Raw genomic sequence first — 16,273 nt, forward strand, 5'->3', positions numbered from 1 at the left:
CCTGACCTGTGCCAGCTCCGCCACCGATCCTGTTTAGACCGGCGGCCTCCACCATTGTCCTCCGGTGGTTTTCGACAAGAGCTCTCCTGAGCTCTGCCATGGTACCTGTTGTAGGTAGCCCTGCTGATGCTGCTAGATCCACTGCTTCATTCCGGTGGAGTTTGTAAATCCAGGACACTCCTGGATCGCTGCTATCCTCTCGCGCTTCCTGGTCTTCTCCGGCGCGATTACATTTCTCCTCTGCACTCATTGCTGCTTTTATCCTCCTGCCTTGGGCCCCACGTTCGTGTGCCAATCTTCTGAGTAGATTTTTGCCCACACCTTTCTCTATCAGAGTTCCCAGTGTCGCTCTGGGCCGGCTAAACTCAGTCGGCGACTGGGGAGGGCCGCGGCAGGGGATGGGAGTCTTGGTGGGGCGTCCGTCAGCCACCCTCGTTCGAGTTGGGGGTTGAAACAGGGTTTTGAGTGTTTTGGAGAAATGTTTCCCTCTTTTAGGAAAGAGGGGCCGTGCTTTCGCACTGCCAAACAGGGTTGGTCGCGGAAAGAAGGGAATAGGAACCTTGCAGTGTTAGACGTGAGAAAGGACTTCGTGTCGGGACTAAGTCTTAGTCCTTGGGCACCGGGTGTCTTCCCGGGTCCCGGGTTGGTCGCGGAGCTCTGGTAAAGGCTTTCCCTGGCCTTCCCAGAGGTCCTCTTCCGGTTCCGCACTGGTTTAGTGCGCTGCGGCGGCCCGCGCTCTGGACTTTCCTAAGTCCTACTTGCCGGGCACCAGCTGTCCTCCTGGGGTCCGGATCGGCCGCGGAGTAGCGGGAAAGGCTTTTCCTGGCCTTCCCAGACGTCCTCTTGCGATCCCGCACTGGACTAGTGCGCTGCGGCGGCCAGCACTCTGGACTTTCCTAAGTCCTACTGGCCGGGCACCAGCTGTCCTCCTGGGGTCCGGATCGGCCGCGGAGTTGCGGGAAAGGCTTTTCCTGGCCTTCCCATACGTCCTCTTGCGATCCCGCACTGGACTAGTGCGCTGCGGCGGCCAGCACTCTGGACTTTCCTAAGTCCTACTGGCCGGGCACCAGCTGTCCTCCTGGGGTCCGGATCGGCCGCGTAGTTGCGGGAAAGGCTTTTCCTGGCCTTCCCAGACGTCCTCTTGCGATCCCGCACTGGACTAGTGCGCTGCGGCGGCCAGCACTCTGGACTTTCCTAAGTCCTACTGGCCGGGCACCAGCTGTCCTCCTGGGGTCCGGATCGGCCGCGGAGTTGCGGGAAAGGCTTTTCCACACCTTCCCAGATGTCCTTTCTCGCCTCGATGTCCCACTGGTGGCCTACCAATGGGGAGTCAGGTTTCGACCAAACCTGACGTGTTGTCGTTGGTCGAAACTGGCAACCCGTCGTCCAAACAGGTTAAATGTCGTTCAACACTCGCCCAAACGAGTGTAGAGCAGTGGAGTTCACTGTGTGAGAGGCTAATCGACTTTAGCCTCGACACAACTCCCGGTCGCTGAAGAAATCGGAGTTCACTTAGTACTGGTGTACTGTGACGTTGCTAGCTGCTCGCTGCTTCCTTCTCACCTCTCTCGACCGCTCGACTTGGCTCTCCGAACTCGACTGCCTCTTGCTGGCCTTTCTCAAGCCTCCCTCAGTGACCGAGAGGGAGGGGAGAGAGGATGCGCAGCATCGCTGAGCGGTAGGCCAGTGGCTGGCTTGAACGTTGACCCCTCAGATTCTAATAATAATAATAATAATAATAATATAATAATAATAATAATAATAATAATAATAATAATATAATAATAATAATAATAATAATAATAATAATAATAATATCGAGTGACCTGGCTGGCTCAGGTCTGGTGTCAGAGTTTTCAGGTCGCAACTGATCAATTTCAGGGCCTCTGACTTGACCTAACGACTGCTTTTTAGGCAGCCGGGACCGACGGCTTAACGTGTCCATCCGAAACACGGATTGTAGTTTGTAAATCAAACCCATAGACATATAGTGATGGAAGAGTCAACACACGTAATCCTTGAAAGAGAGGTTTACAACTTGCAAGCGGTGGTGCATGGCAAATAGTTCTAAGAGCTTTTTTGTAATTTAAAAAGTGTAACAGCCGTAGAGCAATTTCCCCATAACTGGACACCATAAGTCAAGTGACTATATATGTGCCCATAATAGACACTCATTAATACATCATGTTCGACAATATTGCTTAGCCTACGCAAAAGAAATATCCCTTTACTGAGCTTACCAGATGTATAATCTATGTGACATTTCTAGTTCAAGTTTGTGTCCAGCATAAGACCTATGAATTTCAGAGAACCCAAGCAAGTAAACCTCGTATTGAAACTAAATTGGAGGTCACTGGTTTTCAACGAGTTGAGACTCAGATTATTGGAAGCACACCAGTCTTCAATAGTCAATGTGCTTCTCTCGAGCACTGCATTAATATGCTGTTCATCAGTACCACTGACTTTTAAGCCCAGATCATCGGCAAAAAGGAAAGAACAACTGCTTTTGCAGAAACTAATTATCGTATTTGGCAAATCATTAATTTAGATTATGAACAACAGCGGCCCAAGTATGGAACCTTGCGGTACACCATACCTGACCACTTGTTCAATGTTCATGTTGCTTTTCAAATTATGGATGTGATGTGAGGGATTACTTTAATGATTTTTTACAATGAATTATAACTGATATGTTCATATTTTTGTTTATTTTTATGTTCCGCATTTACAGCGAAACGCAGCAATAGATTTTCATGAAATTTGACAGGTATATTCCTTTTTGAATTTTGCGTCGACGTATGCATAAGGTTTTTTGAAATTTTGCATCTTAAGGATAATACAAAAGAAAAAGGAGTCTCCTTTGAACGCCAATATTACCCTAAAAATCAGACTTTAGAATTATTAATCATAAATCAGCTGTCGAGTGGATTATAAATAGCATGGAATGATACATGAAATTTATATCTCAATGTAACTTGGTAAAAAAATCAGCTGTCATGTGGAATATTAATTGCAAGCTACGAGGCATGCAATTGATAACTTCGAAGTAGCATATTATTTTCTCCCGACTTTTCTCTGCTTTCAACTCGGTAATCCTCGGTAAGGATGATAGTAGCATTGTTGTTTACAATAAATTATTGTCAATACAACCCAAATAGCCATTAGTTGTTTATCCACCGATATGCCGTCAAGCACTGCCATTAATGATTTGGAGATTATTCAAAATAAGTTATTGAGGTATCTTTATTTTAAAAAGTATAATACATTTGCCCAATAGCTTCTTCCTCTGAAACTTCGAGGTCAACATTTAAAGTCCAAAAATTAAAAACCAGAAGATCCATTAGAGCATTAATGTTATTATATGAAATTCTAAATAATAATATAGTCATGCCAGATTTCATCAATTTGTAAAATTTCCATGATCCATGCAATAGACCAAGAACTTAATATGCCATTTCAAATACCGTTTGTCAGAACCGCTCACCATTTCAATTCCTACCTAAATAGAACAATAGACTCAACCCATTCCTTGACCCCCCCAATTCTATGACCGCTACAATACATTAAAAAATTTAGTGAAAAATTATGCTGCTCAATTGATGATTAAATTTTTATTTTTGAGCTCTACTAACTCTTTATGTTTTCAATTGTTTCTTCTTCCTTTGTATATACATATTTTTCATACCCCTGCACTAACTTTCCTGAATCTAACTCAAATATCGTTCTCTTCTAATCTTATTAGTTATACTGAATCTTTGTGAATATTTAATAAAGTGAGATATTATTTTCTTTTGTTTTCCTTTTTAATTGTATTACACCGACACCGACACGTCAGGACATGACATAATTCATTCTGATGGACAGTATTAGAGAAGGCTGTGGTTTTTAACTGCGCGGGTCTACTGTTCACAGTACTACTAGTATATTTCTAGATTTTTGTGCTAGTTGAGTATGTATTTTTTGCTTATGTTGTGAACAATCATTATTCAAACTCAGGTGATGTTCAAATTAATTTTTCACAGTAAAATCATCATAATCTATATAATAAGAGAGAGTAGGGTTGTGTTTGTTCGTGTGTTCGTTTGTTCGCATCAAAACATGTCAACTCGTGGATTGCATACCGGAAAAACGGGAATGATTTAGATCTCCAAATTTTGCACATAGATTCTAAAAATATCAATCCCGTGCATCTCGAAGCCCAAATTGCAATTTTCCTTTTAGATTTTCCAGAATTAATGTTCAAATTTCATTAATGGTAGAAAAAATAAAAAAATTGTTTTATAAAAAAATCACCAAATCATATGATTGAAATTAAAAAAGTAACATCTGTTCTATTATTGCCTTCTACCTGATACCACTTAACCTCAATAATATTGTTTTGATAATAATTGATAAATATTTTTAATAATAATGATAATACTTTTATTATAAATATAATAATAGTATTGTTTTGATAATTAATAAATATTTTCATTTTCACAAACTCTGTATAATAATATATAGTGAATGTGAAACAGCTGCATCAAAGAAATTATCTCAAAAACATCTGTTTAGAAAAACCATAGTTTTGAAACTTCGTTTTCCTGATGCAATGTATAGGCCTACTAACACGTGGCATGGATTATCAATTTTTCAGCTAGAACAGTTTTTTGAGACAAAGTGCTAAATAAACGTCTACAGTTTCATCAATGCTGTATCGGCAATATGAAAACGCATGCAGTTAATATGTCTTTGAATAAATAGGTGTTGATATTTACATAAAAAAATTATTCTCTTCCATTTTTATTTAATTAAAATTTCAAAATTATTCGAGCCCTGATTGAGTGACTGACTCACTGTACAGTCAGTCAAAAATTTTAATATTGGAAAGAGGGGTATTTTGGCAAGCTGAGCAAAAAATAAGGTCTTAAAATAACAATGATCATATATCATCTTCTACACCGTACTATAATAAAGGAAAGAACTGGATTATACACGTATACAGGTGTAAAGTATAGGAAAATTATGTTTGACGCACCATCACGTCTGAACTACTGGACTGATTAAATCGAAATTTTGCATAGACTCTTGCTTAACTGAGGATGATTATAGACCTATTTTCAATTCTTCAAGATTTGATTACATCAGGTTTTTAATTATTTGTCAAGCTTCCAGTTTTTTATGGAAGCAGCTGAACATTTCTCTTAAAAGGGAAATTAGAAGATAGGTAAGATTGGGGATCCTTTTCGAATGATAAAAACAGGTTTTCCGTCGCACACAAATTTTTTCCGCCATTTTGAATGCAACTTCTTTTTTTTTTAATTGAAAGGTGGTCATATGATACAACCATGATTCCGATACAGGATTTCCAGAGAAAAGATATGGTGAAAACCGCACAATGTGCGGCGCACATATCGATATCTCAAACCTTTCAAAAGTTATTCTCATTCACTTCCTTTATTATAGTAAAGGAGATGATAGGTAGATGGATATCCATTTATGATGGATGATTAATTATCCATTTATGATTTATGATTAATCGAAAATTATGTTGGACGCATCATCATGTCAGAACTACTGGACTGATTTACTTTGTTGTTGCATAAATGTTGCATATAAATTATTAATCAACCGAGGATTCTTATAGGCCTATTTTCAATTCTTCTAGATTCCATTACGTCAAGTTTTTAGTTTGTCAAGTTTTAAAATTGACCCTTGCGAAGCACGGGTTACCTGCTAGTAGTACAATAAGCTCAACTATAAAATTATATCAACTAATCGATACAGAGTGATTGTTGTTCTTAATTTTTGAACAATATTTATTTATTTATTCATTTATTAATTAATTATTTATTTATTTATCCATTCATTTATTTATTCATTCATTTATTCATTCATTCATTCATTTATTTATTTATCATCTACAATCAACTTAAGGACAAAGAAACAGACTGCAGTCCAAAACTTCTTTTCATCCCAATTTCATAAAATAAATTGTCCAAATAAAGGTTATGTGCGACTTTTCACTCTTCACTAATTTCCAAATTGAAACAAAACACAAATAATTAAAACAATTATCAATTTTGAATTTAGAAAGATTAAGATCCGAATTGATAACAAAATTCCTTCTACTTAGCACTCAAAACTGTATAAAATAATAATATTAATTTGAAATATTTTGTTCCGAAAATTAAAACAAGCTTCTCCACTAGAAGCACAGCTGATGTTATTATTGAAATATTATTCAAGCATTATTCAATAGTATTCGTAATATTGCGGTTCAGAAGAAAATAAGCATAATTATTCAATGAAGTGTGGAAGTAGGTCATCTACTTCATGAAACAGAAGCTCTCGATTTTTGTAATATGGACATAAAGTTGAAATATTATCCTTTATGATACACAGTACATACTTTATGAAACTGAATATTTGCAATATTCGTTAAATAATATTATACTCTTTGAAAATCTTATTTTGATAACTTCATCTAGAACAATTAATAAATCAACTTTCTGATTATCTTCACCATCACTATTATCAATTATTTATTCATTTTGCTAAGAAAACTGATCATGTACATGCATGATAAATGTATCCTGATACAATAATTACCATATATCATTGTAATATTATCTCTAAAATTCGATTTATTGTATTTTTAGGTTACTGGTAACGATGGCCCCTTTGAGCAAAGAGGTGAGGCCTGTAGTGACACACCAGCCACCTCATCTTGGACCTCCCACGCAACAAGTCAATTCAATTTGGTTCAAATTGTATCTGTATCATATCACTGGCAGCGGGCCAAACTCCATACTTTTCACTAGAGGTATGTTAAACTACTTTTATCATGCAGGCAGGCTCTTGTAGTACAGATCAGACTAGTGATGTATTCTCAGTACTCTGATTGGAGTGGATACTGCTTGAGGTCAGATCTTCTTACTGGCATTCATGAGATTGGTTGTCAGAAAATATCTTGAACTGTAGGTTCATTTGTCTCCCATGCTAATAAACTCCAAACTGTTCTCTTTTCAAGCAGTAAGCTTTTGTATTATAATAGTATCATATTATATAATGATGAATCATTATCTTTATTATACAGGGTGATTCTTAATTATGGTAAAATAATTCAAATTCAATACGTGATAGTAGAGGTAGAAATAAGAAAAAAAGTTTTTATAAACATATATCCATATTAGCGAGCTCTTCATTAGCGAGCTATACAGAGTGAAAGATTTCACCCGGAATTCAGTTCCTCTGCTGAAATACACCGTTGCTGAATTGTTTGAATTGGTTTTTGAAAAAATTATGGTGGATTCATATTGAAAAGTATCTAAAAAATTGAATAAAACTAGTCTGGAAGCTGTAGTGTGAGTAGTTTTCGAGAAAAGAGTTGAAATATGCAAAACATCCAAGTAGAAAAACACAGACTTCTATGTTTGATGCCCAATAACTTTCTTTAATGACCAGTAAACAAATAATTTTTCGCAATAAAAATTGAAGAAAATTTAATTCTGAAGAGAATTATGTAAGCTGTGTAAACAAAATTTGAATAAAAGTTTAATAAAATGTATTCTTATGTAGTACATTACACCACAAAAATTTGCTGTTTCATGAGGAGAGAACTAATAACTCATAGGTTGTAGCTGATTGCAAATAAAATATTCGGTTTTTTATGAAAAGAATATTTTCATATTATCTAAATTACATTAAACTTATACCAAAAGACTAAAGATGATGTTGAAAGTGACCTCCATTGTTCTTAATGCATATGTTCAGACGTCTTCTCATCTATTGTCAGACCCGTTAAAATATTTCAGGAGTCTGCTTTATCATTTCTATTCCATTCAAAATCCTTAATCGGAGTTCTTCAATGATATCAATCAGAGTATTGTAAATTAAGGTTTTCAAGTGTCCCCGAAATAAAAATTCAAAGGATTCAAGTGTGGCAACCTAGCTGGCCATGGTGCTGGCCCACCTCGGCCTATCCATTGATTTGGAAAGCTGTGATTCAGGTGTTCACGAACAGCAACACTGAAGTGTGTATCCATCTTGCATAAACCAAATGTTTGTTTTGGTGCAACTGAAGAGGTACTTCAAGTAAGATGAATAGCTCCTCTCTCAAAAAGTTTAAGTAGATTAGGCTATGCCATTAAGCCTGGGAGGAAGCTCGATCAGAAGTAGATGATCTCCTATGATTCCTGCCCAAATGTTTTCTGAAAACTGATGTTGTGGACGAATAGGATTGATGGCATGAGGATTCTCATCTGTCCAAATATGTTGGTTGTGGACGTTAACGATAGCTGTTCTTGTAAAGTGTGCCTCGTCGGTAAATAAAACGGTTGTAAAAAAGTTTGGGTTAACAAGTTTTTCTAAAAAGCATCGGAAAATACCAGCACGGGGAATACAGTCTTGTGGCAATAGGGTATGAACTTTCTGGAGGTGGTAAGGATGTTATTGTTGCTCTTTTAGTATCCTCCAAATAATAGATTGATTGACATTAAACTGCACTGACAATTCTCTCGTGCTCTTCTCTGGATGTTCATAAATTTCATGAAGAACTTGTTCTTGTAACTCAACAGTCCTAGTAGATCGGGGTCTGCCTGCATAAATGTGCTCTTTGGACATCAAAGAGCTTGTTTTAGCCAGACGTTGATGAATATTGGCCAAAAATCTTGAACTTGGACATACTTGGTTAGGAAAGTTCTCTTGATACAAACGTCTTGCTTCAGTACTACAGTATTACAGTGTCCCATCCCATACATTAAACGCATGTCAGCTAATTCGGAGTATGAATAATGTCTAAAATTACCTGCCATTTTTCAAAAATTTAACACTTTGAAATGGTTACAAATAACTGGTTAATAGATTAAACAAAATACACATCGCGGCTACAGTAAGCCTAACTTACAGTGTTGTTTTGTTCAACAGTGAGCTAAAATATTTCTGATAATAATTTTCAGCTGATAATTTCTTTCAAATATTTCATTAGTTAAAACAAAATAAATCAGCTGTTTTGGATCAGCTGTTATTTAAATCCATGTTTTATTAGCAATCAGCTACAACCTATGAGTTATTAGTTCTCTCCTCATGAAACAGCAAATTTTTGTGGTGTAATGTACTACATAAGAATACATTTTATTAAACTTTTATTTTAATTTAGTTTACACAGCTTACATAATTCTTTTCAGAATTAAATTCTCTACAATTTTTATTGCAAAAAATTATTAGTTTACCGGTCATTAAAGAACGTTATTGGGCATCAAACGTAGAAGTCTGTGTTTTTCTACTTGGATGTTTTGCATATTTCAACTCTTTTCTCGAAAACTACTCACACCACAGCTTCCAGACTAGTTTTATTCAATTTTTCAGATATTTTTCCATAAGAATCACCCATAATTTTTTTTCAAAAACCATTCCTCAAACAATTCAGCAACGGTGTATTTCAGCAGAAAAACTGAATTCCGGGTGAAATCTTTCACACTGTATAGCTCGCCAATGAAGCATTTATGGATATATGTTTATAAGAACTTTTTACTTATTTTTACCTCTACTATCACGTATTGAATTTGAATTATTTTACCATAATTATTAAGAATCTCCCTGTAGAATATAATAATTTTCATTGCATAAAAATTAATTACCCGAACAAAATAATAATAATAATAATATAATAATAATAATAATAATTTTTTTCAATTTTTTTTTCAATTTATTTCATTTAAAGTTACATAGTATCATATACATACAGTGTTTTTTTGCTCCTCTAGCTTAGAGCTAATTGAGGAGTATTCAAATTTCATACTACATCATAATAGTTACCGTATACATTCTATAAATACTACAAATGAAAATTTTTGTAAAGTGTTCAATAAACTAAATTGAAAGTCTATTATAGTTTCTATCTGGGATTTGATATTAAAGTTCTAATTTCTACCACTTGAATCACAACATTAGTCACTCTATATTCTACTAAATCGGTGATCAACCTTGCAGACATTATTGTCTCTTGCATTTAGGTGGCTTTGAACAGCTGACTAGCTGAACCAACATGCACATCAACAATATTACAATACACACACAGTCATAGAATACAAAAACATAACCTATCCTCCAAAAAAACATTTATTATACTACAAACTGTAATATACACTCTCTTAATCATTTTCAACTGCTTCTAAAGCACTTTTTTGTTTACAATATTAAAATTATTCTTATTTATTTATTCATCCATAGTTTTTTCTTTTCCATTTCCCATTGTACAGTGCAGTTTATTATTGTCTACTATGTACAAACTAACCTATCTACTAACTAACCTATTAGAATATTAACAATAATCTTCAACATATCTTTTCATTCAAACAATTCCTATAAAATAATTCTTAAGTTTAGTTTTTATTTCATTTCTTTGTAAATTTTTTAATTCTGGTGGCAAATCGTTCAACAGGTAAGGGATTCTGTATTTTAATAGGTTCTTACCATAATTATTATTATAACGCTGTGCTCTAAATAGCCTATTTCTCAAACCATAACTTATTTCGTTTATTTCCCTTAATTCATCTTCAAAATAATGTCTGGACAAATCAGTGTATTTTGCGAGAGATTCTGGTGTCATAATACCCAATATTCCAAGCTCGACTCCATTAAATAATGTATTTGCTACTCTTCTAACTACATCATACAACGGCTGTCTCAAATACACTGGTGCTAAACTATGAATTGTAATACCATAGAATATTATACTTTGAATCATAGAGAAATAGATAATTCTTTTAATATTTATTGGAAAACAGTGGCTAATTCTAGAGCATTTGTATAAAGCAGCTTTCATAATTCGCAGCATCCTATTATTGTGTGAATTGAATTTCATGTCTGCATCAAAAACAACTCCTAGATGCTTAATATTCTCACTGAATTCCAAATGCTGACACCTGCATGTGTTTCTCAAATTATTATATCTTAGACATTCTGCTTTATGGCAAATTAATTTATAATTGTACAAACCTACATTAATTCTAGGATTTCTAAATATAATCACCTTTGTTTTCTGTGAATTTATCTTGATACCGTTGTTGAAAAAATATTTATTAGCCAAATTGAGATCCTCTTGCATGTATCTTATGCCCATTATTAGATCAGTGTGTGTCATATATAGCAGGTTGTCATCTGCATACTGCAGCACCTTACTTTTGAAACTGAGACTAGCTAGATCGTTTACATACAGATTAAATAGAACAGGAGACAAAATGCTGCCCTGAATAAGTCCACAGGATTGATTATAATCGGTACTAATATATTCACCTATACTAACATGTATTTTTCTATTTTCAAAATAGTTTTCAAACAAGTTGAATAGCTTTCCACGAATACCTATTCTATTGATTTTTTGTAGCATAATTTTATAATTAACCAAATCATATGCTTTTGTCAAATCTGTTGCAACAGTTATGACAAATTTATTGTCATTTAAAGCTTCAAATATATTTTCTGTTAGTTTTTCTAATAAAGCTATTGTTGATTTTTTTGGAATAAACCCATATTGAGCATCATTTATTATGTTCTGATTGATCAGGTATTGATTCAATTGCATACAGATGAAATGTTCTAGAATTTTCATAATTACTGAGATTGATCCTATTGGCCTATAAGAACCTACATTTTTCTTTGTTCCATTCTTGAAAATTGGTCTGAGATGTGTTATTTTTAGACGCTGAGGTATTTTTCCTGTTTCAATTATCCTATTAATCAAATGCATCAGGATCAGCTTTAGATAGAAAATGTTATTTATTATATCTTTTGGCCTAATTTTGTCAGGTCCTGCAGATGATCTACTGTTTAGTTTGTTAATGATACTATAAAGTTGATGTTCTTTCATTTTTTTTAAATTCATACTCATCCTATCCCCTATTGTATAGTTACCTTCTTTTAAATGTGGTATTATATCAAAGTGTTGCCCGTTCATTTCTGTTGTAATTTCTTCTATTTTTTCTTTAAAGCTGTTTTTAAATTTCTCTGTTAGGTTCATAATTTGATGATCTTCATTGATATTGAAATTTAACTTAATTGATTCCTTTAGAGACGGCCTATTCTTCTTATTTATAAAATGATTGATGATTTCCCAAATTTTCTTAGTATTGTTGGAGTTATCATTGAAAGCCCTATAATAGTATTTCCTTTTCTCATTACGAATCATGTCTGTTAACTTATTTCGTATGTTTCTAAACTGATTTCTCAAATCCACATTATGTTTATCTCTTTTAACCATTTGCCATAAATAGTTCTTTCTCTCTATCATCAGCTTAATTCTATCATTGAACCAGGAATTATGTAGTTGCTTAGTTTTTTGTTTAACCTTTATGACACTTTTAGCATATATATTTTCGAACCTCATGACTATATCATTATAATATCTGATGGTTCTCTTAAGTCTAGAATCGGCCACCAATTTTCAGTTTGAATCAATTCATTTACTCTCCCCGTTAAAATGACACTTTTATATTCATTTTCCATAGTCTGGTGTGTACCATCTGTACATGTTTCTAACAATTTGATCCCTGTCCAGTAATGGTCTGCAATTTTGCTTTCAATCAAAAATGAAATATAAGAGTTGTTAGGATCTAACTTTACATTAACATGATCTAGGCATGATGATACAACTGTGTTACCATATGTTTCCTCTCTAGTTGGCTTTTGTATAGTATTGTATAAACCATAAGAGTAGAGTACACTTATATAATTATTCGAACCATACATATCTGACAGGTAACATATATTTATATCTCCTACCATGATAATATTTTTTTCTTGACTCATTCTTTCTGATGTTAAAAGCCTCTCTAATTCTTCATTAAATAAATTCACATTTTGATTAGGTGGTCTATAAATAGCTATGATTATTATTGTCGTATTTCTATCACAAAACTTAAAAGATATTAATTCAGCAGACACAAAATCTATTTCATTTTTCTCAACTTTAATACCTGCTTTGTAAAAAATTCCCAATCCACCTCCCCCTCTCCCATCGGACCTACATTTAAATAGACTTGTAAAACCCTGAATTCCATACAAATTTGTTTCTTCACTATTAATATTAATTTCGCTAAGCACAAGAATATCTATTTCATTGATTATACTGTTAGTTTCTGCTCTCAATGTATCCCAATTTTTTCTGAGTGATCTAATATTGGTGCATAAAATATTTAGTTCATTCACTGTCTTGTTCTTCTTCAAAAATTCTTTGGACTGATCCAAGTCTTGAAATACTCTGAAATCCCTGTCGTTATTTAAATCTTCTTCATTTAATTGAAAAATTTTGATTTCTAGAAAGTTTTATGGTTATATTTTTATTTATACCTATAATATTACTGTTTGGTAGATTTATTAGGGAGAAAAGATAGTAACTTACCTTATTGAGCTACTAATTAAATTGTAAATGTAATATCCTGGCCTTGAGAACTTTTAATTATCTTTATATTATTTTTTCTAAATCTTCAAACCTTATTATTTTTATTGCTCTAGCTGTCTCATCTTTTTTAATCATTATTCTGTCCCCATTCATCCACAGAAATTTGTATTTCTTTGTGATTTTCATTTCCTTCACTTTTTTGAATAGATTGTTGAAATAGGGGGTAAGATGGTCATTGAAGTAAATTGATTTGACTGTCTTGGTCTCGTTGAACATGGACGTGGTAGGTCTAATCGCCCTGGCCTTTTTAACTATCATATCCCTCACTGATCGAGAGCTCAGCTGTAGGATAGTTGGGCTTTCTGCATTCTTCGACGGCAGGCGATGAGTAGTTATGTCTTCTCTTCTCAGTTCAATATCCATCTTCTTCATAAGCGTGAGTATTTTCTCTTTCAGATCCTCATTCCTCGAAAACGGAATACTGGATATGATGATGTTTCTGCTTCTTCCATACTGTCGCTCACATTCCAAGTCCACTCTTAAGTCATCAATATCGCTTTTTAAGATTTCTGTCTTCTTTTTAAGGTTTTTTATTTCTTCTAAAACCCCCCAATTTTCTCTTCAATTCCGGTGAACAGCTTCTTCATTTCCTCCATTTTTTTCACCATCACTGCTTCATGGTCACTGAGCATCTTCTCCACTAGGCGTTTCAGCATCAAATGTGTCCCATCGGTGAGTTCTTCTTCAGTACTGTTTTTCCTTGGTCTTGCTGCACCCCTACATTGAGGACACTCCCATTCTGCTTTTTTTTGGGCACTTTTCGCCTTCCATGTTGACTTAGATACCCCGAACAGTGAAAGTGATATTCCAATTGACACTTACCACAAGCCACACAATCGTTATCAATCGGCAAAGCCTTATCGCAGACTGAACAATCCATATTTAATCTATTGATAATATTTCACTGAATAACAGTTAAATTCTAAGATTGTTGGTTAAAGTTTTTGTTTTCCTAACCTCACTTTTTCGAAATCTAGGCTTACCGACTTCAAAGTTCCTGTGACTCGTAGCAAATATTATTTACACAATAATTATCAAGTTCTCTGCCAAAAAATAACTTAAAACATTATTATTTTTCTTTCAACTTTTATACTGAAGCACTTATTTCTCACTTGCTTATTCTTACGCTATTAATAATGATAATAATAATAATTCAAACCATGGTATATTTTGTTCAATTCTATGTATTTACTCATTTGGTCAGGGTATTTGCTGATCCATATTTTCATATTATCATTGTGAATCTGAATAAAAATTTTGCTTAGAATGAACAAAGTAATTTATTCAGTGGAATAAAAGTTGATTTTACTTGAATTATTTTTGTTTAATACAGCTATGTACCTGATTTTTAACAGTTTATTAACAATTCGATTTATTAACGTGATTTATGACGATGCTGTGCATTTGTATAAATGTTTTCTGCAATAAAGAAATCTTAAATCTTGAATCAACAATTCTGTCGATGTTGCAATAGTGTATGAATTGTATTATATGCAGGGCATCTGGCTACATTAAAATACCAAAAGGAGGGATCAGTTGTGTGAAGGTCACGCCAACCTATTTAAATAGGAAAAATGGAAGAATCAAATAAAACTTATGTAGAGTCTAAGAATCAAATCAAATCAAATATTGTTTTATTCACAAATCATAAATACTTTAACAGTACATACAAGAATATTCATATTTAAAGTATTTGATCATGCAACTTTTCAGTAAATATATGATATTATTGCTATAACTTACTTATAACGCACTTGCTGCCTGTTGTTCCGTATCAATGTATTTTCGTTAAAATATTCCTACTCGAAGCTCATACTATTGCATATATTCTTGTTCCAATTAATCAGTAGAAACAATAAATGTTATCACCATTCGGCATCAACACAAGTATCAAATAATACATGCCTACTCATTTTCATTATTTAAAAATTTATGAGTTACTTGGCTAATGGCTAGTATGCTGTTAGTAATGTTGATAGCTCTTATACAAAGTCATTATCACTTCTACTCCCATTTTGTACAAATTTCTCCAGGTACTCGAGTTAGAAAACTACCGAAAATACTGAAGTCGTGTGAACGAGTTCTTGTTACTCTGTGGGGTCACGACCCAACTGTCATTCCATTGGTCAACCTGATATTCGCTTTAAACGACGCCCTCTTCCACTCGCCTGTCCTTGTCCAAGCGTATGGATCAAGCAAAGGAGCTGATGTACACATGCTTCCCTTTCCGTTCTTGGATGAGTCAAAAGGTTGGCAGATCAATTAAAAATTTCAATATTTTTAAATTTTACTTCTCTCATTTCTACTAAATTCATTTTTGTTTAGGATTTGTGATAGAGAAACTATTGTTGAAACTCAGCTTGATTAAAGTTTAAGCTGCATTTGTTTGTTTGACTAGATTCACATTTCTCATTATTCTTTGTATTTTGTACAGCAGTCTTCCTTTCATAGTAATATCATAGAGAAACAATAACATAAGTTTATGTTACTCTATTACGCTATTGTTTCTCTATAGTAATATTTTTTTTATAGTTGACTTAATATCATGCATATGATCTCAACTTATTAATGTTATCAGTAAATTGAAGTTACAGTTATCGACTTATCGAGAAAAATTATTCATAAAAATGAAGCTTTAAATCTCTAGCAAGATCCATTACAATTTAATGGTATCCTACGTAGAACTCATTGTTAGGGCGTGATCGCATTGAATGCGTGTATATGTGCAAGTGTACGCATGGTTGTGCATGACCAAGCGCGCAGATGAGAAACAAAATATGGAAAGTGCAATAGGAACACTCACACTGAATGCGTGCACTTGCTGGTTGCGTT

General features: G+C 34.2%; 1 protein-coding gene across 1 annotated transcript in view; it reads left to right on the top strand.

Annotated features, from left to right (window-relative positions):
* The window catches only part of LOC111053700 (protein FAM91A1), a 134,289-nt gene that overhangs the window by 101,553 nt on the left and 16,463 nt on the right, over positions 1-16,273 (top strand). Inside the window, exons 11-12 of the mRNA XM_039432651.1 lie at positions 6,642-6,805; positions 15,475-15,690. Coding sequence (XP_039288585.1) covers positions 6,642-6,805; positions 15,475-15,690 — 380 coding nt within the window. The remainder of the gene's footprint in view (positions 1-6,641; positions 6,806-15,474; positions 15,691-16,273) is intronic.

Source organism: Nilaparvata lugens, chromosome 7 (genome assembly GCF_014356525.2).
Source record: "Nilaparvata lugens isolate BPH chromosome 7, ASM1435652v1, whole genome shotgun sequence".
NCBI classification, from domain to species: domain Eukaryota; kingdom Metazoa; phylum Arthropoda; class Insecta; order Hemiptera; family Delphacidae; genus Nilaparvata; species Nilaparvata lugens.